The following is a 26,637-nucleotide window of genomic DNA, read 5'->3' as shown; positions in this document are numbered from 1 at the left end:
TTATTTTGGCATCTGGCACATAAGTGATATTGACCATGGCACTCCGCTGCTGTGCCTGCCAGTGACAGACCCTAAGGGTTGACCAATCCCCTGTATTGACGACGTAGGTCATATCTGCGGTTCCATATGTGTGCCGGTGTGCTCTTTGTCCTGAAACTAACGTCATAGAACCGCAGTCATTCGTTAATCGGGTTGTAGTCTCAGGTACATGTTGGGCTTCGGGGTCAAAGGTCAAACACGAATCCACATACCATGGCCCTTCTCAATCCGACTTTCCTCCTGGGAGTGCTCGTCCTACTGTACCTGTCGTCTTTTGTCTTTTTCGCTGTTATTCGAATCCTCACTGGCGTCTCCATCCAACGAATTGGATACCTGTCGCTACGCCGGCTCGCGTACACCCCTCGAGATGGCTGCAGAGTCGAGGTAAGAGGGCTGGGGCTCAACATACACCGACCGACTTTTGCCCAGCCAACTTGGATAAGTCTAGTTTTAAACGAATTGGTCGTCACGGTGGACGTACGCGAGCTTGAGGGACACAAGCCTCCCAACAACGACGACGGCGGCGGCGATGACGAAAAGTCCGGAAGCGAGGCCTCCCCTGATGAGTCTGCGCCGCCGCCCAAGACTCAGCGCCCGCGCCGAAACGCCGACACCCAATCTCGAAGCGAAACGTGGGAAAGGTTGGCTAAGCTCAAGGAGAGAATCAAGAAGCTACACACAAACATACGATGGCTGAGAATGATTGATGTGGTCGCTACCAACTCAACCATAAATGTTGTCGACGTTGGCAGCATTCAGGTCGGCAGCCTTACTGTGGCCGTTGACACGAGGAGGAAGATTGTTGACCACGCCCGGCTCTTCAAATTTCATTCGAAGAAGAAGGAACAACGACAAGCCGAGTGGATCATATCTTTGCGCAGTGTTCTGTTCACTGCCGATGGGAGCGAATCGCTCGAGGTCCTGGACCATTGCTTACTCAATGTCCATGGCTTCTTGTACGAGTCGCGGCAAGGCCTGCGTGATGCTACCATCTCCTTGAAGCTGGGACGAGTCCATGTGCCGTACGACGACCTGAACGCTTGCGCATCTCGACTAAGAACTTGTCGCAGGCGACCAAACGCCGTCGACTTTGACGAACCCGTAGACATTGTCCTCTCTCATGTCACCGAAGACTCGGGCGATAAAGGCACACAACAGGACGACCTGATGAAGGCCGTGACAGATTCAAGAGAGTTTGTTAGTTCAATCCTGCGGGGCATCAAGGAGGTCCAATTCGCAGTCAGTTATGTCGGCATGACCCAAAGGATAGAATCTGTCAAGCCTGAAGGCTCGCCTATGCTCCTCAACGCCTCCATGAAGGAGGTTGGCATTGATTTGCACCGTCTAGATCCGAAATCTCCAGCCCATCGCATGTACTTCTCACCTAAGGACATTGCCCACGAGGCTCTCGCGGCCGCACTATCCCTTTCTGTTGGAATCGACGATGGTCACGGCGCCCCCCAACGACTCTTGTATATACCCATGACCACCACCACAGTTAGGACCACCCTTCCATCAAAAACGATTCAGTTGGCTGAGGACGGCGCCATTGGCGAAAAGAATGCCAATATTATGTTTGCCAATTCCGTCATCACCTCGCCGTCCGTGGATCTCGATCCTGCCCATCTCCCTCTGCTCATTGCCATGATGCAACCCAAACCCAAGGCACCAAAATCCTCACGTGTGAGAAACCACAGTGTTTTGTCCAGACTCCTTCCAAAAGCCAGTATCAAATTCTCAATGCACGAACCGGTTCTTCGTATGAAGCTTAAACCGTTACAGGATACGGAAGATGCAGATGATTTTGACCTCATTATTTCATCAATATCCTCTGTTTCATTGGATGTTGAGGCATCACACTCGACCATGGAAGATATGCACTATTTTCTAGATGGGGCCATGAGATTGCAGTCTCATCATTTGTATTACCAGACTTGTACGGGTGATAGGTTCAACCTGATTACGACAGAGTCCTTCGACCTGAAGGCACACTTAGCCGCCAGACCTGACGTTTGTGTCGAGCTTACCGGAAATATCCAATCATTTGGGATCAGCATGGTGCGACCTGAGATAACGGACGGGCTCCGCCAAATTGTTCGGCAGCTTCGCATCGATGTGGAACCGGAGAAGCGATTCAAATCCAAGACGGCAAAGCATCAGAATTTTTTGCGATCTCTGCCTGATTGGCTCGTTAGGTACCAGATTGAAGCCACAGACTTCAACATCGAAGTAGCTGGTGTAGACGAGGACATATCAGATGATACCAGGGGTGTCACCATACATCTAGACTCATTCTCTGCCGAATACAGGGCACACCGTCTAGATGGTCTGCAGCGACGGCCAGGCAGGCGGCGAACTCACAGCAGATCTGTTACACAATCTGACTCAGATTTGACACCGTCACCAGCTTCTCCCCGGTTCAAGAAGAAACCACAGATTACCGGGGACGGACGTCGGCTAGCGCTGTATGCAAAAGGCATCGAGGCCCAAATTGTCGAGGGCTCAGACCATCTCGAGGTCGAGCCGTTTGTCAATGTTCCTCGCCTTGAATTGGCCTTTTCAGCTACTAGTGATAACCATGGCCCAATGTTCCACATACAATCTACAATCAAGACCGTCATGCTACAGTATTCTCTCTACCGACACTACGCAGTCGGTGTTGCCGTTTTGACGTTGCGCAAGGCCTTCATGCGAACTGGGCGAGATGTGCCCCGGCCGCAACAGCACGGAACGTACGAGAAAGACCACCTCCGGCCGCCTGGTAGCTTAAGGGTCCCAGATGCGGATGGCTCATCCACGACACCGTCGGAGTTAATCACAGTCGATGTCAAAGCAGCCTTGGTTCAAATCAAAGCGGAAATGCCCCACGAGCCGCTGTTGATGCTGCGTGTGTATGGGCTCGAAACTGGACGTCATCGATGGTCGACGCCGTTTTTGACCTCAAAGGTCATCAGGCTCTACGTTGAAACACCACGCATGCGTAATGTGTGGTCGAGGATGATTGGTATTAAGCATGGCCGTGTCGATCTTCGTGAGTCAAAGCACAAAACCCCTCAAGGTGGCTATGTGGAAGAGAAGATGTTCGACGTGGCCATGGAAGCTCTTCGTATCGCTATCCCACATGAGGTCATCGTTGCCCGCATCACGGATAACTTTATCAACGTAATAAAATCAGTAAAGCAGCTTCACCATCGATTCAAAACCGGCACAAATGAGTATATTCTTGAAAAGAAACCCGAAGAGCCCAAACACGTACCCAAGGTCTCCATCCGCTCGCGGAGCTTTCTCTTTGAGCTCGAAGATGGTGCATTTGAATGGAAACTAGGCATTATCTATCGTACGGGTCGGGTGGAGCAAACCCAGCGACTGGCCCGGCAAGAAGCTTTTGAAGCCAAATCTAGGAAAGTTCAGGATGAGGAACTGCGTAAGGGCGGAGGAAAGCTTCGTGCTCGATCGACATTTCCTCGCGGCCGTGGAGAGCATTCAGCCTCATCGTGGTTCAGGAGCAGAAGCGCGGATGCCTACAAGGCCGACGATACTGGTCACGAGATTAAAGGCGGCACCATGCCTAGATATGATCCCGACCGAGAACATGTTGGCATCCATGGAAATTCCAAACTGTCTGAAGCTGAGGCTCATACTGCTCTTCACAGGTTCAACGCGCAGTCCTGGAAAAAGCGCATTGACCGGGCTTACGAAACGTCACAAAAGAGTATGCGTGAGTTGCGTGAGACTTTCTGGGGCCCTAATCATCTACCCGATGATGTAGAAGAGACGGAAAATATTCTAGAGGTTCCTCAGCGCCCTGCCCTTATGTCCGCACTGATATCGGAGCTTCACTTCATGATTGACAAACCGTCCTTTGCAATGAAGGATTTGCCCAACTTTATCCATACGGTTGGCAAGGGAATGCCAAAGGATATGCAATATGGGCTTCTCGTGCCCATGCACGTTGCAATCCAAATGGGCGAAGCTCGCATGACGTTACGCGACTATCCGCTGCCCTTGTTGCATATCCCAGGTCTCAAAACGGGACAGTCGTCAAGACTGCAGTCCGTGTCTCTGAAGGCTAATTTTGTACTGGCGGAAGAATTCAGAGGACATGAGTCGACGAAGAAAGTCAGAGTCGATGTTGTGCCTCCACGATCTAGCGACCCCAAGTCTTCTAAAGAAGGTTCCTTTGCTATTGAAGTCCGAAGGACCATCGGGCCAGTCAAGTCGTTTTCGGAAGTGTTTATGGACATCAACACGGCTCTGCCAACACGAATTACATGGGGTCCGTGCTATCAACCCGCCATCCAGGATATGATGATGGTCATTGAGTCGTTCACGAAGCCACAAGTCGACCCATCAGAACGAGTCGGCTTTTGGGACAAACTCCGTCTCAACACACATTCCCGCGTCCATGTGGCCTGGAAGGGGGATGGTGACATGCACTTGTCTCTTAAGGGCACTAGGGACCCATACCTAGTAATTGGAAATGGTGCCGGGTTCTTAATGTGCTGGCGCAATGACGTCAGATGGCACATCAATGCCGAGGACAATCCTAAACGATTCATGACGGTGGATAGTGGCGAGTACGTGCTTGCAATCCCCGACTACAGCCACCAAGTCCGCGAAGCTGCCCGTCGACATGACCACGGGACTGCACGTGTGGTTGGGGATACATGCGCCGATGGTGCCATTTTTAAGAAGGTGATTATGAAACTCTCGGGCAAAGTGCAGTGGATGGCGGGCTTGTTGTTCGAGCGTGCCATCGAAAATGGAGAGAGGAGCTTCTCATTCAAGCCTCACTATGAAGTAGTGCTGAAAAATCCAATCTATGCGAAACCTGACCCGGACGGTCTGCCGTATGACGCGTTGAGGGGATTTAGAAGTCGGCATATTCATCTTTCAATCGCAGTTCGCGCACCCGTCGACCGAGACTGGATGTCTGAGAAAACAGAGCCATCCAGGAGCTACAACACGGTCCATCTTACTCCGCGATTTTTTACCCATTTCTTCCAGTGGTGGGGGTTGTTTGGTCAGCCCATGTCACTCCCTATTCGACAAGGGAACCTCTGGCCTGGGCGGGAGAAGAGTAGCAAAAAGTTTGGAAGGCATCTTGCCACAGTCAAATACAACCTGTTGCTGGCTCCCCTGTTTCTCAGCCACATCTACAAACACAAGGATGCCGAAGATTACGCTGAGAACGCCGTTTCCGCGACTGGCTTAAAAGTCCGCTTTGACAGCTTTATGCTTGACCTTCATCAACGAAGAGAAGAGTTTAACACACTTGCCAAAGGAAAGAGTACACAGAGTAGGACGTCTGGGATTAAGATTCACGCAGCCCAACTTGATCTCACCAATGCAGATGTTCGTGCTGTTTCAGCAAGCTTACGAGGCACCACTACAGAGGCCATCAGGAAGGGGACCATTTCCACTTTAATCACTGAGCAGGATGATAAGCCCGACTTGTCTCGATTCACCATCCCTGATAACGACTTTAGTTGGATCGACATGGATGATTTTGTAGAACTGGACTGGATTCTACCCACCGAACCTCATCCTGATACCAAGATTTTACCGCTTGCGTTTGCCCCTCGTCTGACATATTTCCGACAAACGGACATTGGGGGTATTATTGCCGGCGACCCGGCACGAACAAGCCCATTTGGCAATGAGCCCACCCATTTCTGCATCATGCCACATGACGATGACCCAAGACGAGTCCAGAGCCAGCTAATCCAAGAACGACTGGATCAACTAGCCATTCAGATGCAGACGCACTCCCGAAACATTGGCGAGGCAGAGTTGAGGGTGATCCAAACCAATGGAGAGGAACCTGAGCTTGTAGAGCATTTCGACGCACTAAAGAAGCATGTCAGCGTTCTCAAAGACAAGGAACTATTCCTGAACACCATGCTTGACCAGATGCAAAACAAAGTTCGCGCAAGCAGCAATGGGCACAGAAGACCGTCAGAGCCATCATCATCAAGTTCCGAAGATCTTGTCGACATGCCACCCACCGCGGAATTTGAAAGCGAGTTCAAGAACCGATTTGTCATTCACAATTTACAACTCAAATGGAATAACCTGCTGCGAAATATTGTGCTTCGATACATTCACCAAAACAGCCAACGGCGTGGTTTCGTCTATTACCTGTCACGGCCCGCCGTCAAATTCATCTTGGATATTGTTGAAGAGCAGAGCAGGGCAAAGGCCAACAAAACTGCCAAAGGCGGTGCCCCTTCAACCACAAATGGTGGTACATCGTCACCCAGTCCTAGTGTACCGGAAAAAGACAGCGCTGCAGACCTCGAGGATCGCATAAAAAGCATTCTCGAAGACGGCAAACACTTCACAGACACCAGCTTCGACGTCAACGGCGACGTGAATTGTGGTTCGATTGAGGACCTGGAGGGTGGCATTGCGAAGGAATTCAGCCCTCAAAGCAGCTACCATGTTCGATTGATAGCTCCGCAAATTCAGCTCCAAAGCGAAAAGAACAAAAAACATGTGGTTCTTGTCACCGCCAAGGGTATGGAGCTCAAGGTTCTTGAGGTCATGGACAAGGAACGAATCTCTGATACTGTCAGCGGTCTGGTCCAGCGCCGTTTTCTCGTAAACATGGACAGTACGCAGTTCTTTGTTACCCATCAAAAATGGTTCCTGACTAGCTTGGTTTCCATGTACGCGGGTAGCAAATATGGCGCACCGAACGGGTCTGCCTGGCCGCCATGGGTTCCTATGGAGGTCATGTTCAATTTCCAGACCGATCCTTTTGGCTTTAAACGTGTTGTCCAGAAGACATCTGCCATGCTTCGTTATGACAAATACAATAATTTGCGTCTGAAGTACAATGACGAGGTCAACGAAGATGGCGGAGAGGATGTTGCCTCGAGCGAAAATGCCGAATGCCGATCGGACAATCTCTGGGTCGAATTTCCACAAGCACGAGCGCTTTGCAACAGTTCTCAATACTATGCCATGTACGTCATCGTGCTGGACCTGCTGATGTATAGCGAGCCGCTGGAAAAGACCCGCAGTGAGCGACTTGAGAAGATTATGCTCGCATCCGACTTCAGCGATTTGAGTGGAACACCGCGGATGGTGCAGAAACTCCAGGAGCGTATCAGACAGTTGGAGGACATCAAGCACCATTTCCAGGTCTACTCTAAATATCTGGATAAGAAGGGCTGGGAAGACAGACTCGCCCTTGAGCGAGACTTGGCAAGCTGTGAAGATGAACTTTTCTTCATGATGAAGGCTATTACTACGTCTCAGCGCAAATACGAAATCGATAGCGACACAAGTGCGTTACTGAAGTGGAGTATTTCTGCGCGGGACATTGTGTGGCATCTCATCCAAGACTCTGCAGAGCCACTTGTTGAGCTGCAACTCAAGGACGTCGAGTACGATCGTACCGATAACTCTGATGGCTCTCACATGAATCTTATTCGGGTTGGAAAAGTCCTTGGTCTTAACCTGCTACCTGACGCTACGTATCCGGAGATCATTGCACCGTACAGTGAATCTGACAGAAACGCCACGACAGGCGACACTGAAGAAGACATGATTCGGGTGTACTGGCACATGCTCGAAGCAATAGCAGGCATTCCTGTGATGGATCGCTTCGAGGTTAAACTTGTGCCAATGAAGGTGCAACTAGAGCGAGAAGCGGGCAAGCGCCTGTTTGAGTACATCTTCCCTGGCATGGATAAAGACAAGGGAACAAAGGACGACTCGCCTCTCATGGTCAAGCATCAAGCTCCTAGCGCAGATGAAGTCGATATCGAGTCTACGAACAGCTCAGCCATTCGTCTGGGCATTCCAGCGGTGGACAAGGATTCTTCTGGGTTTAGTACGCGAGCGGGATCACTGGAATTGCGTTTGAGACCGACATTGACATCGAACAACGCCCAGGAGAGCAGCCCGAAAAAGGCTCTCAGCGTCAAAAGCTCCGAGGGAGGCGGTCATGCGTTTAGACTATTCCGGTCTGGACACACGGGAAAGACGGTGATATCCAAGAAGGCGTCTCACGAATCACTCCGAGGAACCGGCGCGCCTCGACCCGGCATGATGGTGCGATCCTCCACGGGATTCTCGTCCAAGGACAGCAAGGATTCCACGGAAACTAAGAAGGGATCTCGTTGGCGAGGCGGAAAGTCGCAGGCAGAAGACAAGCAGCAATCGGATGACCTCACTAAGATGATTAACCGAGCGAACAACTACATGACGTTTGCATACATTCGGATGCCGTCGGTGGTTCTCTGTCTGAGCTACAAGGGCAAAGATCAGCGCAACTTTGAAGATGTCCATGACTTTGTGTTTCGACTGCCAACGATTGAGTGGCAAAACAAGACGTGGTCCAACCTGGATCTGGCGCTTGCCCTGAAAAAAGCCGTGGTGAAGGCCTTGATTTCGCATACAGGTGCCATCATAGGCAACAAGTTCTCCAAGCACCGACCTAACGCAGAGCAGCGCAGCAAGCTACGAGAAATGGCAAACAGCTCTGTCCTCATCACGACCTCGGGCTCTTCCCAGCATTACGCTGCGAGCATCAACGATAGCGACGACTCGTCCAGCTTCTATGGGACTTCACCAATCGACTTCTCTCGCTCTCCACCGCGCTCTACACGCGCTGGCAGCACACACAGTAGCATACCGGCGCCTCGATCCACCAGCCGTAGTAGCAGCGTGGCCAGCGGTCGGTCTTACCGAACCGGCGGTTCATCACATAATGGCCCCAGCGCACCGAGTTTCCTTTCCATGACCACTCCCCCAACACCGATCGAAGGGCGTAACGAAGCTGGCATCGACTTGATGCGCCCCTCCTCTAGCCACGGCTTCGGCAACTCCAACCACCGCCGGGCGCTCCGCAATGTCAGCGCAGGAGATAGCCGGCCCTCCACGAGTGCAGGGAGCGTCGAATCGGGAGATCGTCGTAGAACCGGTGCCCCCTCACTAAGAGACAGACTCAGTGTCTTTACGGGCCGTAAGCGCGAAAGTAGCGACGTACCGGACGAGAGCAATGATGTTACTGGGGATGATGAAAGCACAAACGATGGGAAAACCCCGCGTGGGAAGAAGTTGAGTTGGGCGCAAGCGCGGACTAAAACGGGCTGAGGAGTGGCCGTTTTGGTATACTTACATATATACATGTATAATTTTTTTGTTTTGAGCAAGGCGTTGTTTCGTTGGCTTAGAGGAAGCCAGTGGAAAAGGCGGCTTTTTGTGCTTTTGGGGAATGTGCATTGTATGCGAGCTGTGCATAGGACGGGATAGTTATTTAGTCACTGAGCTTGGCTCTCGTTTGTTTTGTCAGATCCTTTGTGAGTCTACGCGAAGTTGTGAAGGGTGCTGCTGTGTTGACAGAGTTGTCGTCTGCTGAGCTGCAAATGCTTGCTGGTAGCTAGTGAGTGGCGGGCTGGTTGGCAAGTTTGCTACTTCCCCTTGCTAGTTATTGATGAAAATTACAGTTTTTTGTGACAGTATATTGATGGACGGGTAGTTGCTTGCAATGATGTGGTGCGGACTTGGCCGAGAAGATATAATCTGAATTCCGCGACATCCGCCATGGCGTTGAGCTACGTCACGGAACTCGATCTGGCTGTTTGCAACTAGTATTACCTATGTTTCACAAAAATTTCACTGGTGGAGGTGTCTTTCGTTGCTAGCCTTTGTTTTGAAGTGCCGGAGGCTGTGCTCGGAGGGCAGCTTTGAAGTCGGGATGAACTAGGATTTTGTATACATGTACAGTCTGCAGAGCATGGGATTGTGTTTCGCTTGCGACCTCGGCCTGGGGATATACAAGCCATTGATGCTTTGTCTGAATACTACGTCAAGTTCCATCTCACAAGTTTCACATGATGATAACTGTCACTTGGGCGAATCTACTCTGTATGTCAACACCATCATGAACCCTTTGCACAAAGCTGTATATTTCGCCCGTCCACCCAATTACCTAAAACCACTAATCCAATGAGGTGTGTTGATCTTGGACTTGAATGCATGTTTCTACACGGATTCTTGCTGTGCTCCTCGCCCCTGGGTGGTTTGCTAGTTACTGATGATGAAATCCGGAGCCGCTGATAGACAAGCCCAAGACAAACTGCGCGACGTCTTTCTGTGCAAAATGGCAATATTCGCCGTCTAGCACCATCAGCCTAGGCCCCTCCTTCAATTGGACTCTCCTCTTGCCCCAATTGCTTAGGCGTGAAATTAAAACCGATCCCAGCGGATGCCATCTCATTACAGCACTCTTTTAGCAAATCCGCCGATCCAACGATCTCGTCGACGAGAACGGAGTAGAAGTTGGGCAGATGCTTGCCCCGGGCCAGGTCACGCAACGCGGTAAGTTGCCAGTCCTCACAATCGCCACAAATATACAGCGCTTCCAGTGACTTGGGGAGCATGCGAGCGAAAGAGCCACTGGGCGCTCCCATGAGAGCTGCCTCGAGAATACTGGACTTGATATAGAGCCGTTGGAGGTTTTGGAGGCCTTCAAGTGAAAAATAGCTCGACCTTGGATATAGCGACGGATTGCCCGAGTGCTGAGGAATCCAGCTCAAGGTAAGCTCCTTAATGGTTTTGTGCGTGTTAAACGTTGAAAAGAAGTCCTCAACATCATCGGGCAAAGTCTGTTCCCCTGCTATAATCTTGAGCGACACGAGGTCGTAAACGGCAGCACCTTGTATGATGTCGCGATACAAGAACAAGGCGCTTTCCTGCAGTTTGAGAGTGAAGTGTAAACTGCCTTTTGTTTTGCAAAATTCCCAGGTTGCAAATTTTGCAACTTCGCCTTCTGGTTCTGGCAAACTCAAGATTAATCTTGGCAACAAATCCAGATCGCTTGCGAGCCGCAAAAGTCGAGGGAAGCCACGCAAGACAGTGGGCATTATCAGATATATTCGCTTGGCATTTGGGCAAAGAGCACAAAGGGCCTCCAAGAATGCATCCATGATGTTGTCGCCATCTTCTACCGGGAGCAATTTTCTTCGGCCGGGCGTCTCATTTGCCAGCTTTTGGAGATCTGGCAACATGGGCGCAAGGCATTGCATATCCCCCTTGTTTATGAAGCCGGGGCCATGACGGGTTTTACGGTCGATAGTTAAAGATATGACTTTGACATAGTTTGCTAGTTGCCTATTTTTAATGATGCCACTAGCAATTAATCTCAAGCGCTTGATGCACCATAACATCTCTTTGGTGCCGCTCCTGAGACTAGGTATTGTCGAATATACCTCGGGATCACGATAAAGGAGTCGCTGGGCTGAGGCGAGAAAATTTTTGGAAACGCTGCATAGAGGGATGAGAGCCTTGTTCCTACCCTTCGGAGCCACCATCTCATAGAATGTTTCAATTATTATGCCGAAGATTTCAGATGGCAGACGTTCAATGTAATTCTTGCTGGGACCCGGTCTCTCGCTTTCCATGGTGTTCTGCTGCAGAGACATGTTGGTGCCGCCTCAACAATCTGACGTCGTGAAAATTCAAGGGGTGTAGTAAGAGTGAAGTCTGAATAGGGAAGTGAAGAGAAGAAGGGTGCAATGATGGATAAGGCCAGAGAAATTGTTCTGAAGGATTAGGAGTGTCTTTGTATTTAAGCATTTTTTCTAGGCCGTTCTTGAGAGTGTCACGTGGGAGTGTGTAAAGATTTCAACAAAGACGTGGTCATTCGTGAATATTTAGAAGAATTAATGGACGGAGATGACAGGCTTGGTTTATTAGCCCTTGAAAGCCGGTTGCTTGGTTCACACCAACAAGCAGCTTCCAAAATGTATGTCTGTCTTTGTTCCCTTCAGTGATTGTCCATGCGGCAAACGCTCGTACCCTTTCACTTCATTTGCTTGCTTCCAACTTGAACATGATGTACGCAGTAGTTGAACAACATGCTGCCGTATTTTTTCACAAGCCGAGCAAGGGAACGTGTCGACGTTCTTATGAACTGAGCCCGCCTTGTTGACTGACTCTTCCATGTAGGCTGAATAGACTCTCAGTTCGGCAATACTTGTGATTAAGCAGTCCTGAAATCGCTGCCTGAAGCCAAGATCAGAGTTTGCGCCGTGCTTGTTGTACCGCCAGACACCTGGCATCACTGACTACAAGCAGACCTAGCTGTTCGAGCCGTGTCGGTCCTGGTTAAATGTGACTAACATGGCAGCAGATCATGTCATAGATATGCTTCACAGCGAAGCTGGTGATGCTACTCCGTGCATCGATAGAAAATTCGGGACGGAGCCCGGTGCCTTGGCGTGAAAAACTGATGGTATTCATCGATGCCGCTGAGGGGATCCCATGCGGGCCTCGAAATACCCTCTCATCGTCGTGGCGGCATAGCATTTTAAAGACCTTCTTTGGCAGTGGAGAAAAGTGATCAAATATATGGAATCCCGACAGGAAACGGACGACCAGTTTGAAGATGCCTATAGGTGCAGAGCGAAATTGGACACGGTTGTGAATAAAACAGAGACTTGAGTTTCAACCAGAATCAAGGCTCGACATGCTTGCTACACCCGCTTTCGTTTTGGACCGGGATAGACTTTCCGCCGCCAGGGTTGTTGGTAGTCATCTCTCCAGAACATGACAGTTGAATCAGAGCCGAGGGGAAATGGTGTTGGAAAGTCAGAAACCAAGTGGCGCAAATGATGAGAAGCGTAGCGGCGGCCAAGCAAAGGATTTGATGCGCCTATCTCTGCTGGAATGTTGGTGGGCTCTATAATGTTTCTAGGTTCCATCATGTGGCTGATGACCTCGTCACATTAGACTAGGCGATCATCAAAGTCTACCTTGCTCTAGCTGGCATCGCAGAAGCCTGTTTCCCCTCAATGAGAGGCTCGTCCATTGTACAAAGACAGAGCCTCCCACACTCGCCTCTCGCTTCGCGAGCGCATCCAGTAAGTACTCGGGCAGCATCTTCCTCAGCAAAGCCATTGTTGTAGCTGGTAACTCGACCGCATCTATATCAGTGACAGGCAGACAGAGGATGCTAAGCAAGAGGGGTCACGGAGCTGCAAAGGGGAAATCGGTTCAAGACCCTGCAGGCACCCCCGTCGTGGAGCACTCCATATTTTCCCCCGCATTGTGCATCGTGGTGGGTATGACGGCATGATAATACGCTGGAGCAAATGGGACGTCAGTGATAAGCATCGTCTGTCATGAGCAGAGTCGCTTAGAGTCTGCGAGCGCCTTTGTCGAATGACAGTGGCCAAGGCAGAAGCAAGATTGGGAAACAAAGGTCGGCCTGCATAATCCAAGCAACCACCCAGCAAAGTTGTCACACTGGCGGGATTAACGGGCAACTGCGCTTCGCGTCATGGGTCAAGCATGTGGCATGGTCGAGACAGAGACGGGAACGAACCATCGATCGAGACTTTGGAAAATGATGAACGCCGACCCACGCCGACTTCCTTGATCATGTTGGTTACAAAAGTTCACTATGATCAAGAAAGAGACCCTGGTTCGGCCCACGGCGCACCATTGTACATTCCTTGTTCTCTACCCGCGAGTGACATTTGGGATTCTCCAAGGAGGGACGTGATCGATGCGTCCTCGTTTGTCCTGGTTCAAGCAGAGTGTGAACTCGAAAAAGAAACATCGATCACCGACGGGCCGCAACAGTAACAGTCATATGAACCATTACGGTGCCGTACACGCAATGTGAGTCTTCACATCGTCTTGGTTGCCCGCTGTTGCCGGATAGCCATATATGACTACAGTTGCACGGGGGGCTGTGACGGTGCGCCAACTGGCTGCTGTTTGATAAGCGCCGTGAACCTGTCGTCGTAGTTGCTTCATGGCTCGGATTGTACAGACCCGAGGCCATCAAATAACTAGCCCAAGTGGACATCGCGAATGCCAAGCAAACATGCCGTGTAGTGATGTGTCGACTCAAGTAGTATGTATTGATTAGTCGTGGAATCAAGCGCCGCAATCAGCCAATAGACTGCTACCCAAGGGGGGGCAAATTGCGATTTGGTTTGTTTCTTCAAGACCCTAGCTTCAAGTTGCAAGTACGTATTCGCAAATGTTCACGGGGGGTTCCCTCCAATTCCTCATTAGCGTCATCGAACAAGGCGGCAACTTGGGGGCATGCCATCTGAGCCAAGTCACCTGACGATGATCCTGGTGAGGGGAGACCAGAAGTGCAAGAAACAGTCTGGAATCTGGCCATGTCACTGCAATGGAACATGCGAAACGCTCGAGCGCGGGCTTGCGATAAAGCCAACAACCTTAGAGGTAGAGTTATGGCCGGCCTCAGCACGTACGCCGCACGTTTGTCGGCTCATGTGCGAGGACTTGGCGAACCCGACAAAGACAATGGCTGATGACTAGATGGCAATTGTACTCCGTGTTATGGACGGGCAAGTGGAGGAATTGGGCCCGACGTCGTGTCTGTTCTCCAGAAGCTTCCCGTTCGACCAGCGGCGTCATCGGGGTTTTCTTCTTTGGCTGGGTCAGCGTAATTGGGATGGTGGGGGTCTCGGATGTTTGTCCAGCTGATGATGTTGGTGTCGACAAGAACTCCGTACAGCCCCCCATCTTTTTTTCGGGTGTCTCGAGTCTCATGCTCAGCATTTTCAGGGGACCTGCTGCCTCGCTGCCTGGGTGTTTGGGTGTTTGGGTGTTTTGGGCGTGTGTCGGGGCCCTCGGTGCGCTAGATGCCCAAAACGTCATGAGTCGATTCAAGCCGGCTGGCTCCCCTTTTTGTTGTCACCAGCATTGTTGAAAATTTCACAGGGTGACTGAAGCTGCAGGGAGGGTAGTCGTGGTGTGCGTTGAGTGGAATGTCGGGACCAGGGATATCGTGGATGATATGTGATGGCCTTGCTGAATGGAACCAAAAGGTGAGCTTTGCACTTTGAGGCAGAGTTGACTCGATGGCGAATTGCGTGCCGGCCAGATGCGTAGGTACACACTAACGTGCTAGAGTGCGACTTTGCATGCCGCCTGATGCTACGACACCTTGGGCGGCCAAATGTCGTTTGCCGCGCATACAATATCGTTGTAAAGCACACTGTCCCTTCTTGCCCGTTCACACTTTGTTCTTGGCTTGTCTCGTTCTTGCCGTACGAGGAAAGGCGCCGTTGACTACTCCGTACCCAGGAACCTTCGGTAGGTCCCTAAACTATGTCCAGTCCCGAATGAGGGAAGGCTCGTCTGTCCAGAGCACGGCGGCGCCTTCCTTCGAAGGAGGATGGGCAGCTGAGAATGGCAGCCCCGGGCGATTGGCCCAAGCTCAGGGCTAGGAGGCACCGGCTCTGGATGGTATCTGGGGTACCAGCATGAACTCGTCAATCAGTTGCAGAGCTGTCGTGCCAGCACTTCGAAATGCCCTCAGATCCGGCGTGGTCCCGCCTCGTTGTCACTTTTGCCAAGATGCCTACATACCTCCCTGCCGCCGACTGTCGCTCGACGGCCTTGACCATGGCTGAACATCTGAACCCCTTGGACAGCCCTCGCCAACCCTCGCCAACCCATGACCATTGTCGTGTGAGCATCCAAATGTTTTGTTTGGCTGTTCAACCTCTCAGCCTCCTTCAGCCACGACTGACCGCTCAGCAGAACCAGCTCTTGACGGGTCAATGATTTGCCTGACTGACTAGCACAGCACCAAGGGATCTAGGGATCAAGGGACCCTGTGGGCTTGGGCTGCTATCCGGCCATTGCCTTTCAGCCTCTGGCTTGTTCTGCTGCCCTCATTCGAATAGCTATCGCCCATCGGCTTCTCCGCCCCCCCAAAGCACCTACAGCTCGTCGGTACGCCGCCCTGATTCGCTGATAACGGATGTCGGATCGAACGGGGCGATAACCCAAACAGCCATCGATATCAGCCAAAAGCCACCCCTCCCTTTCACGGCGTTATCAACTAGTCATTGTCTGGCGCCGTCAGTCGTCCACCAGCGTCACTCGAAATCGGCCCAGCATGCGTATTACGGAGTAGTCGCTTAGCCCAGCACACGAAGGCCAAAGGCAAATGAACCAAGTTCTGCCTTGTCGCTATCTGTGAGGCTTATCCCCCCGTTTCTTTTGCTTCGTGCCGCTTCCCCAAACTTAACTTTCTTTTCTTCACTTTTGGTCTCTGCCGCCGAGCCATACCAGCGTCTTTCAGCCTCTTTGACCGGAGAGAGCAGTGCCGTTGCCGTTGCCGCTGCCACTGCCGCTGCAAGGCACGTCGTCCAGCAGCGACCTTATCGCCAGCCAGAGCAGGCTGCGTTGTACAGTCACGTAATCGCCGCCTCCGTTCTTCGCTGCGACCCTCGAATTTGACGGCTTCTGATTAGCTGCGGTTGGCCGGGACGACCTGCCTTTCTCGGGCTTTGATATCCTTGTCCTATTCTTGTGGAGCCTCTGCTGTCGACCACACGAGACCGCAGGCCCTCGCTCGTTACGTATCAGAATCCTGCCTACACACAACCATCGGCTCCAGCAGTGCGAGCCACGTTTCCCCAGGTGCCCAGGCTTCTAGTCTTACACGGGAAGCCGGAAGCTGCACCGCTGTGTATTGAGTGTCGGCCTTCAAATCTTTGACGACTCAGACCCCCGTCCCAGGACATCGGTCCCCTGAAACCCGAGAGCCACACTGCTCCAGGTTGTCACTTTTGCTACCCAAGTGTGGTCTTTGTGGCCCTGGTCTATTGTGTGTGTACCATAGTTCTTGGCCTACCCAACCCGTCCAGTTTGGTGTGCAAGCATGCCCCCGTCAGTTGTTGTGGCTATCTCGACTCCCTCCCAAAACAATGAGATCCTTCTTATTCTCGAGTTACCCGGCGCAGCCCGCCCCGTCTTCTCCCCCCCCTTCTCATCCTTTCAAAGCATACCGTTCTCATAACCAGACGACCTCGGCAAAACCTATATCATACGACGCGCTTAGTGTTGAGCCATCTGCTTTACGTCGTAGCCGGCTAACACCCAAGTATGCGCCGAGCACAGCGGAGGACGTCCAGGACGAACAAGACATCGCAGTTTCAGTCACCATCCAATCCGTTGGCTCTACCTCTTCGAGTTGCTCATCTACCAGCTCAGCATCCTCAGACTTTGATGCTGCAATGTCAATACGAACCGCAGTTAACTGGGAAGCTAGCATTACGCTACCTCCGTCGAGCTCCCCTGGTACCACCACCGGTCTGCGTAGACCGACAACGCCGACGAGTCCTGTCCAGATCCCCAAGCGAAGCCATCGTGACGCCCGTCACCATGTAAAGCTGGAAACATCACATCATCGACGAACCCCCAAAAATTTTCATACTCCAGATTCGATTTCGCCGTCTGTTGCAGCCCTCCTTGCCGTGACTGACATCCCGCGACCCCAAAGACGACGACGCAAGGCCGATTCGCCTCTTACCGTTGATGAGATTGTGAACGATCAACATGTATCGGAAAAAGAGCTTAGTTTGTCTCTCAGTCGGAGACCTATGGACTTACTGTTGTCGCCACCAGAAGATTTGATGGATGATGATTTCAGCGCCACTGAGAGCAACATGGGCTCAATGCTTGCCAGGACTACTTCCGCAGACTCTGTTCCATCGCTCGGAGGAGAGTCCTTTGCTACCGATGTGTGCTCTTCAGTTGATACGCCTGCAAGCATGGGCGTCTCGGCGCGGCGTAAGCACAGCCCGGTGCGCAGGTCCCTGGAACCTATTCAGTCGCCATCCGAAGATGGTGCCGAGGAGCATCCTCTTGCGGTCGTTGACAACCTTGGCCTGGAAGATCTGAAGATGCCAGCTGCCGAACTTTCAGATGAGGGCTCCACTTCATTCTTGCAGCCTTTCAAGCCGCTGCGGTCTGCATTCAAATCAAATTTGACAGCTTCTTTACGAGCCTTGCGCTCGGCAGCCAAGTCTTTTTCAAGCATCAACTTCCCGTCCATTCCGCCGGATGACTTTCTCACTCGGTCTATTCTTACAATTGACCCGAATGTTCCATACATGGATGAACGACGTCCGCCGATGACTGAGGAGATGCCATCGGCTGAATTACGCCGCTATCTCAACCCTACGACAAGCGCTCACATCGACCCTCAACCAAAGACACGCGCAGGCGCTTTTTCAGCTTCGATTCAAATGCAAACCTACAAGGTCCAGCGTTCTCAATCCACCCCACCGTCACAGCGCACGGCCTACCCTGCTGGCAACCCGTCCAAGTCCGCATCCGCCCCCAATCAACACCCAGGCAGGCCAGGCCAACAGGCTTTTGCCGTCCCAGGCATGCGCCAGCGAGAAATGCGGGAGAATCCCGACTTTATCCGTATTGCAGTAATGGAAATGGCGATGCGGCGCCGAGGCAAGCTTGACAATCAGAAGCCAGGCCGGGCTCGCTGGGCGCTCCCGCCACGCAAAGCATCACTGAAGCCCTACGAAGTTGGCTCGAATGGTGTTCCGGCAAGGTGGGTACCTCTGACGCATCCGTGCTAGTTGTATGAGATACCGTACCACTACGGGGTACGTACCACTACGTATCTGACGAACATCTCGCCCGCCAATGGCCCAGCCTGCCATTCCGACGGGCGCTAGTATCATCACATCAGAGGTGCGACAGATACGTCGTCCTGGAAGAGGAGGCCTACGGAGCACGTACATGCGACTCTATCGTGGGAACAAGGCGGCGAAAAAGTTTTTCTGGTCTGTGTCAGGGCAAGGGGCCTCGGGACCCTACAAATTGGCAACGAAGTCGTGCAACACGTCATGGGGCTTTCATGCAGCGGCACGTTGCAGCAGCGACTTTTTACAGGGCCAGACCCATGGACCCAAGAGCTGCGACCCAGCAATCTGCCAATGGAAGGGGAGGTGTGCAACGCGATCCGCCGAGGCCCCGCTGTCGAAGCATTTTGGAAACCGTACCGAATCGGCCTCGAGGAAAATGCCGAGATTGGACCCGAGCTGCGAAACGAAAGGCTCATCTATGTATGTGGTTGAGGGTTCCACGGACGGAGCGGACAGCGACGCAGTGGAACGACGAACATTATCCGCCCCTGGGGCTTGCGCATTCTGCAAGGCACCGCATTCCAACATTGAAGTCTTGGAACGGAAACCTGACTTGAGCCCTATGCAAAAGAATCCAATGGGAGGCCCACACACGCCCTGGTGAGAACTAGTTGCTGGCCGGGAGAGGAAGGCGACAAATGCAGCTTATCCACGGGTCTATGGACGGTTATGGCCCTCCTGCACATATCGATTCATCTCTTTCTTTGTCTCTTTGAGAGCCCATATTTCGCATCAGAGAGGTGATCTCCCTTGCGCCCAAATTCATTTTATGAGTTGGCTGTTGGCTGTCACACGGTGGGATGACCTGGCACAATATGGAGTATTTGGTTGCGGCTCCATCAAGTACGGCGGTCAAGATTATATTGGATTCAGCTGCGAGTCAAGAGACGCGGAATGTCCGCGCAGGTGTGATTTGGTTATCCCTGCAATTGTTGGGAGAGCGCACTAAATTCCTGCTACATAATGATGTTTTTCCTTTCCCCTTTGCTTTCTTTTTTATTCAGGAGACTTCTCGCTGGTTGATTTGTTCCTTAGATGGGGGTGGTATATGCAGGTACTTGCAGCATGGAACTTGGCGCATGACCGGTTGAGTTTTCTTTTTTTCCTTTCCTTGGTTTTTTTCTTTTGGGCATTGGGAGCGTGGGCATTGGTTAGGGCATTGTATGAACAAGCGGTCTAGCATTTTCAGGATACCTTTTTGCCTTACGAACAGGGTTTGTCTCAGGAACCTCGAACATTTATCATGATGTTTTTGTTTTACTACCTTGCATTTATTGGTGCAACCACACGACCTTTCCAGGAGAACAGTTCTGGACACATTGCATGCAGGATGCATGGGTACCCAACGCTACATGTTAGTCAGAGCTGGACGATGGGGCTTCAACACCGTCGGCTATCGGGTTTGTGGAGGATTTGATGAGTTTGGAATAGTATTACAACGCCGCAAGGCACAGATAGCGCCCCCCGCGGCACAGCCAGTTGCAGCCATTGGAACCTTTCTTCCCTTAATAGGAATGATATTATTACTATTGTGATGCGTGTGTCCATGGAGTATCGCAGTCCACTAAATAGCATCTCTCCATTTGCGGGGTTCATGTTCGAAAATTTTGTCCCAGCCCAGTATATTGCGACTTGCCTAATGGGGACGGATAATTGCTTTATTGGATTGTGAGCATAAGCACAGGGGGCGGGAAAGGACTGGCGATATCCGATGCCTGCGAGGGAAAATCAACAAGGTCCCTTTGTCATAGGTTTTGAGACTTTTGTCGATGCGCATGGATCTAGAGCAAGGATTCGTAGACCGAGAAGCAGGCCTAGCCTCTCAGTCTACACGTGCAGAGCATTCTGAAGATGCGTAACTCGGCTGATGTCCGTGACGTGTGAACAAGCCAGATGGGCGTGCTGTAATGGGCAGTCCAGTCATGGTTGAAGGGGGTGGTTATACTTGTGCTTGGCCATCTTGACGAAGAATCGGGCTGGTGGCAAAATACTGCCTTTCACGGGACGACGGCCTACAAACGGAGCAAATTGTGCCTGTCAGTCGGTGAATCTTGATAGACGTCCTGAGGATTAGTATCGTGTATCGAAGACTGGTGCTATGCGTCGGCAGGAGCAGATCTTGATTCTTTTCCAAGCTGGTTTCACTCGCCCTACCACGACGATTTGTAGCATGAACTGCCAACCTAAATTAGGCCTCTGCTCGCCAGCAAAACGCCATTTATATTGGGCGTCATTCTCGGCGCATGAGATCATTACATCCCGCGATGCTGCCCCCGTGGTTTTGACGCCGGTTGTCTTGTTGGCATGGATTTACCGACCTGGCGGCAAGGGGTCACGAATCCAACTCGTTTGGACTAGCACATTGCATCTAATATCACGTCAGGGTATCTGGCAAATGTAGAATCTAGTATGTAATACTTGCGACTTCGTTCAACGAGAACCTGACTCTGCAACTCTGACGTTCAAGTTCAACATGCTCTTTTCCAGATGGTGAATAACCTCGTAGACCTGGAGATCACATCCCTAGCCCGAATCGAACGGCAGAGCCACAACGGCAGGATATCGAATGCCTTTGGTGCAGATTCTCTCTGGGGAAGTGCTTCCCCATACGGGGCGACGGCATATCCTCCCTCGAGTCTTGCTGACAAGGCGCCGGTCGTATCCAAATCGTATGTATGGTCCCACAGCATAGGAACTCATCCCTCGAATACCAGACGTCATTGAAGCTTAGGAGGCCGTGCCTTGATCACGGCCCCGTCGTCCAACGGTGCTTGTTCGTCGCAGGAATGCCTGCCAAGACTGGAATGCCCCGCGGACATGTCCTTCCAAGAAGATGTGATTGGGTCGTTGATGGAGAGGGATTGTAGGCTTCTTCGATTATCGGCAAGGGAAAGCGTGATAATGGTGGTGAGTGGCACCGCCGGCGAAAGCGGGACATGAGCTGATCTCGATGGAATACGGCGGCGGCGTGAAGCAAGTGTAGGGGGGCGCCGGGTCGATAAGCTCAAGGTTACTTATTGGATCGATCGATGATGGGTTTTTCGCGTGTCGCCGTGGTGATCTTGGCGGAAATTTCTGTACGACTCTGCTGGCCGCTTTGAGTGGGAGAAGCGCCCTTGTGTTGATAACGAGATAGTAGGGAGTTTGGCCAACGGCCTGATGGGGTCGTTGTTCACTGGTAGTACTACGTTCCTGTCCTTGGCATGGAGGCCTGTGGTTGGCAAGTCTACCTGGTTGACGGGGATGGAGGGCATGGCATAAGACTGGCCTTGGAGTGGACGCCTCTCGACAGGTTGTACAGAGTTTGTTGGAGTTGGTGTTCTTGCTATGGATGCCGTGGGTGTACGTTCTGTGATGAACGTTTTGAGGGATATAATAGATCTGGGTCGTCTTAAGGAGGAAGTTGGGTAGAGAGTTGGAGATGTGTCACCTGAAGGGGGTTGGCGTTGGGGGAGATGTCATGTACGAGGAGTGAAATTCTGACGATTAGGTGAGCCACATATTTGAGGGTGCTGGCGTTGTGCAGAATGAAAAGTATGAGCGTGCAATGAGGGCGTTCGAGGGTGTCAGAGGAGGGGATTCGCAGGCTTTGAAGATGGCACTTCAGCAGGGCCAAACGATATAGAGTCATTGCCGATCATCACTCTCGAGAACTACTATAGAGAACCAGGTGTGTTTATCAAGGTTCAGCCATGCCGGTCTTGTCTCAGCCTGCCAATGTGTATACTTGGTCTGATGCTCGTGGATGTTGGTAATATCCAGACTTCGAGGGATCAACCGCGGCAATCTGAGCAGTCATTCGCCCGATAAGGAGGGACGTTTCATCCATCATTCTTGAAAGCCTGAAAATCGTCAATAGAAGTCTTTGACAGATACTCAGCATCAGGCTGTCAAATAAACCCAGCTCCTTATGGCGTAGGAGATACCATCCTGCTGCTCCTGTGAGCATATGATCCTCTTAACTTCTTCGAGACAAAACCCTTCAAATTAACCATGCCCTGTACAAGTGTCCTAAATATAATGGTGATAATTATTTAGTACGTATTATTCAGGAGGGACTTCTTGCCACTGAGCGTTCTAGAAGTAGCCAGGCCAGTGTGTGTCACCCCATCACATACATTGGTACAGCGCCGACAGAGAATCGAAAGGCTTTGAAGCCTTATTCATTATATATTAATATCACTTGAAGTTTATATTGGTGTACTAAGATCAGGAATTGGTCCTAGGGTAGTGTCATTGCGAGTCTTCTAGAAATCGAATTCTACGAATGTTTATGCTGCTTGTGGACGAATCTCGCGTGTCAAGTCTGTTGATATCGCAACCTCAATGCTTTTGTTCCAACCGTCAGCACTTTCAAAGCTCCCATTTCGTGCGCTACGGGCGTTTCGGGATTGAAGCTATCACAAATTGCGGCCGAGACTAACTGCACAACATTGTGCGCCCCAATTCTACCATGTAAATGTTGGATCTTGCGATGCCACAATCCAGGAAGAAAAAGAGAAGAGAAAAATAGAAGCTACTGATTTGTGCAAGGTCATTTCGTTACTGTAAACTGTACGTATGATCTTGGGTACTCTGGAAAAGATCCTCGGCTTCAATCACCCACAACAAAACTTATCAAATACTCCAAAAAGTCAGTCCTTTACCCTGTGAGCAAGATTCTACACTGAATATGGAGGCCATGAAATGTGTTGAGCAACTTGTCAGCAAAGAAAAACAGCTATGGAGGAGCTAGAAAAAGGTCCATGACTGACTTGGTTTACGATGCTATCCCAGAGACTATAAACTAGCTCGCCCGACGATGCCAATCTAGAGTATGACTTTAGTATACGACGTAGAATACTGGGGATGAATCAAACAGCCGACACCCGCATTATATTCTGAAAGAGTGTGCTCTTCTGCGTATTGCCGCCGATATACGAACAGAATATGGCTACATCGCACAGCAACTGCTGCCGGAACCGCCTTCAGTAACATTCCCACGATTGTCTTTCAACATCCAACATCCAATCCCTGACCTACCCCGTCTACAGTCTAAAAGACGTGAATCTCCGTGCCACTCATGACATGATACGTCGCCAACTTACACCCGCACCGACAACAACTATGCTCCACATCCTTGTATGTCTTGGAGAAGTAGGGATACACGCTCCCCAAAACACTACATAGAAAGAACAGGCCGGCCATGAAACTTGATTCTATTAACAACATATTCACGACGATGGACGTAGAAGCAAAGAAACTTACTGTGTACCGCTGCTTATCTTGCGATGAACCCTCGTAACAGACAACTGTCGACACCCAGGGCATCGAATATGTCGCGGCCACCGGGCCAGGCTCTTCAGCGGCGTGATATCCGACTCGGCCATGGTATCAAACGACATCGCAGCGATGCCGGGGAGGCGCTTTTCGACGAGCACCGGCTTAGCGTCTTCGCAGGGGAAAGCCATGATTTCCAGAAAAGTCAGTTAAAGAGACTGCATGCGTGTTTCCCCTAGTCGACGCTGAAAAGAACCGCATAGCTCGGTCAATATATAGACCACGCTTCATCCGGTGCATTCTCGCCGCCTTGGCTGTCGGGTGTTGAAGCCGCAGGGAAACGCCACGCAAGCCACGTTGGGCTTTCGTATTTCGCAAAACGACAAGCAGCGACACACGATGCGATTTTTGGTATCCTGCTACCCCGGCCGTCTCCCAGGATAGGTTGACGGCGCGCCTACCAGCGGCCAAGAGTGTGCGGCTGACCGAGCCAGCAAATACCGAGCTGGGCGACCGAGGAATCTGGGCTTTTTTGCTCTTGACGCTCGCCGATTTGCTGGCAGCGGTACCTAATGAGCTTACCTGATGGATTATTTTTCACGCTCATCAAGTCCTTTTTGAGAGCCGCTCCACAGCCTGCTGCCCCGCGTAGAGCCGCGAAACGAAGTTATTTCCGACTTGCATCGCGGGCGGCCGATGTAAGAATCGTCGCGATGCCGTCGACCCAGATTACCGCACTCGGCAGCGGCAGGCTTCGAATTTCGGCTCGACAGACAAAAAAGGAGCGCCCGCGGGAACCCGAGCCAGAATTCATCTTGACACAATTGTCGAAACCGGCAAAAGAAAAGGTTCCAGAGGGAGTCGAACCCTCGCTGGCGGAATCAGAATCCGCAGTCATGACCGTTAGACCATGGAACCGGCTAACTCGATATGGGGCTACCTCCAGCCACGATTGAGTTAAATTCTGCTCTGGTGAGGACCAGAACTGCAAAGGATGGAGAATGTACATCGCTATCCAAAACTGAGAGATGGGTAAATGACGTCAACAAGTCTCGGCTCTTGATCATTCCAGAGACTGTACCTCGCAATGTGTCGGTGCGGTTGCTGCACAGTCGCTAGGGAGAAGGCAAGGTCGAGCTCAACTTGAGATTATAGTTACCTAGTAGCTATGATGGTCCAAGCTTACTTACCTACTTAGGTCCGGTAGGAAGATATTTAGGTGCTAGTTCGCAAGAGCGCAATGTGTAGGAGTCAGTTATGCTCCCTGATCTGGAGCATCATGAAAAAGATTAGTATGAGGATGTGCCAATACTAGCACTCACCATCGTTAAGACAATGCGTAGTTATCGTCCTCAGAAAGTTATTATTTTTCTATTTATTCAGGTGTTTTCTGCTCGGAGCTCTTCGACACGGAGTCATTCGATTTGATTGCCACATGTGCAGGATATTCGCCTCTGCTGAAGCTGTCGGTTATCGATAACCACCAATTTGATGCCAGTGCGGGGCAGCAGGGCCTCGAGCTCCTGCATGGACAAACACTCACGCGGTCCCTCTCCAACCTACATCACACCAAGCTGTCAGGAGTCAGGACGGCAGCGTAACTGCGGCCAAGATGGAGACGGCTCTGAAATCATGGGGTGTGTGTCTCGTCATTGATGCCGCAAAACTCACCCAGCTGACCCATCACAGAGCTCGACAACAACATCGAATTGGTCGACCCCAAACGCGACGCCCTGTACAACTACGACGCCCAAGGCCAGAAATCCATAAACCAGGAGAAACCATGGGCCCGCGACCCCAACCACTTCAAGCGCGTCCGCATCAGCGCTGTCGCCCTCATAAAGATGACGATGCACGCCCGGTCCGGCGGTAACCTCGAGGTCATGGGCCTCATGCAGGGCTACGTCGACGGCGACACCTTTGTCGTCACCGACGCCTTCCGGCTGCCCGTCGAAGGAACCGAGACCAGAGTCAACGTACAGGAAGAAGCAAACGAGTACCTCGTGGAATACCTCGACCTGTGCCGCGCCCAGGGGAGACAGGAGAACGTGGTCGGGTGGTACCACTCCCACCCCGGGTACGGATGCTGGCTCAGCGGCATCGACGTCGCGACCGAGGCAATGCAGCAGCAGTTCCAGGACCCCTTCCTCGCCGTCGTCATCGACCCCGACCGCACCATCAACGCCGGCAAAGTCGACATTGGCGCCTTCAGAACATACCCGCACTCGCACAAGCCCGAGGGCGCCGGGGCTGCCGTGGCCGACGGCTTACAGACCGTCCCTCTGGCCAAGGCCGCCGAGTTTGGTGCCCACGCCAGCCGGTATTACAGCCTCGAGGTGTCGCACTTCAAAAGCACCCTCGACGCCCACCTGCTCGAGCTCCTCTGGCACAAGTACTGGGTGCAGACGCTCAGCCAGAGCCCGCTGCTGACGAACCGCGACTTTGGGAGCAAGCAAATGCTCGACCTGAGCTCCAAGATCAAAGAAGTCACGACAAGCATGGCGCGGAGCCGAGGTCAGGGAATGGGCGGTGGTGGCCCGGCTGTCAAGGACAAGACTATCGAGAAGCTGACCCAGGATACAAGCTTGATTGCGACGAAGGAGAGATCGGGTCTGATGGCGGCCGAGATCAAGGCCAAGGTGTTTAATGAGTTGGGTGCCAGGAACGCATGATGTTATACCGCATGCCAGGCTTAGTGGTGATGCTTTGATGCTATAAGGAATACATTTAGATGGCGTTGGCAGACTATGAATTGATACGACTTATGAAACGCGCAGCTGGCAAGCCCGCGAATATAATGTGTACGGTGTGTAGTACAGATGTCCTTTATAGTTTGTATGAGGGCCTACTACACATATTATGCGTCTTGGTTCGT

At 51.7% G+C, this 26,637-nt stretch overlaps 5 protein-coding genes and 1 non-coding gene across 6 annotated transcripts; 3 read left to right on the top strand and 3 right to left on the bottom strand.

The window, feature by feature from the left end:
• Positions 1-252: 252 nt before the first annotated feature.
• Positions 253-9,147, top strand: G6M90_00g056410 (uncharacterized protein; the record flags this gene model as incomplete). The annotated part of the gene is made up of 2 exons (XM_066130617.1): positions 253-423; positions 469-9,147. 2 exons carry the CDS (start codon positions 253-255, stop codon positions 9,145-9,147), a joined length of 8,850 nt encoding a protein of 2,949 aa, XP_065986798.1.
• A 1,040-nt stretch (positions 9,148-10,187) lies between these two features.
• On the bottom strand, positions 10,188-11,477 carry G6M90_00g056400 (uncharacterized protein; the record flags this gene model as incomplete). The annotated part of the gene is made up of 1 exon (XM_014688746.1): positions 10,188-11,477. One exon carries the CDS (start codon positions 11,475-11,477, stop codon positions 10,188-10,190), a length of 1,290 nt encoding a protein of 429 aa, XP_014544232.1.
• Positions 11,478-16,760: 5,283 nt separating this feature from the next.
• On the top strand, positions 16,761-18,434 carry G6M90_00g056390 (uncharacterized protein; the record flags this gene model as incomplete). Its single annotated transcript, XM_014688745.2, has 1 exon — positions 16,761-18,434. The coding sequence occupies one exon, from the start codon at positions 16,761-16,763 to the stop codon at positions 18,432-18,434; it is 1,674 nt and encodes a 557-aa protein (XP_014544231.2).
• Positions 18,435-23,746: 5,312 nt separating this feature from the next.
• On the bottom strand, positions 23,747-23,953 carry G6M90_00g056380 (uncharacterized protein; the record flags this gene model as incomplete). Its single annotated transcript, XM_066130616.1, has 1 exon — positions 23,747-23,953. The coding sequence occupies one exon, from the start codon at positions 23,951-23,953 to the stop codon at positions 23,747-23,749; it is 207 nt and encodes a 68-aa protein (XP_065986905.1).
• Positions 23,954-24,608: 655 nt separating this feature from the next.
• Positions 24,609-24,680, bottom strand: G6M90_tRNA00000056. Its single transcript has one exon. It is a non-coding gene; the product is annotated as a tRNA-Gln (tRNA).
• A 694-nt stretch (positions 24,681-25,374) lies between these two features.
• On the top strand, positions 25,375-26,434 carry RRI1 (COP9 signalosome complex subunit 5; the record flags this gene model as incomplete). The annotated part of the gene is made up of 2 exons (XM_014688744.1): positions 25,375-25,399; positions 25,452-26,434. The coding sequence occupies 2 exons, from the start codon at positions 25,375-25,377 to the stop codon at positions 26,432-26,434; spliced, it is 1,008 nt and encodes a 335-aa protein (XP_014544230.1).
• Between the last annotated feature and the right edge of the window lie 203 nt (positions 26,435-26,637).

The sequence above is a fragment of the Metarhizium brunneum genome, chromosome 3 (genome assembly GCF_013426205.1).
Source record: "Metarhizium brunneum chromosome 3, complete sequence".
Classification (NCBI taxonomy): domain Eukaryota; kingdom Fungi; phylum Ascomycota; class Sordariomycetes; order Hypocreales; family Clavicipitaceae; genus Metarhizium; species Metarhizium brunneum.
The sequence above is the reverse complement of the archived record's forward strand: the minus strand, read 5'-3'. Positions and strand labels throughout refer to the sequence as shown.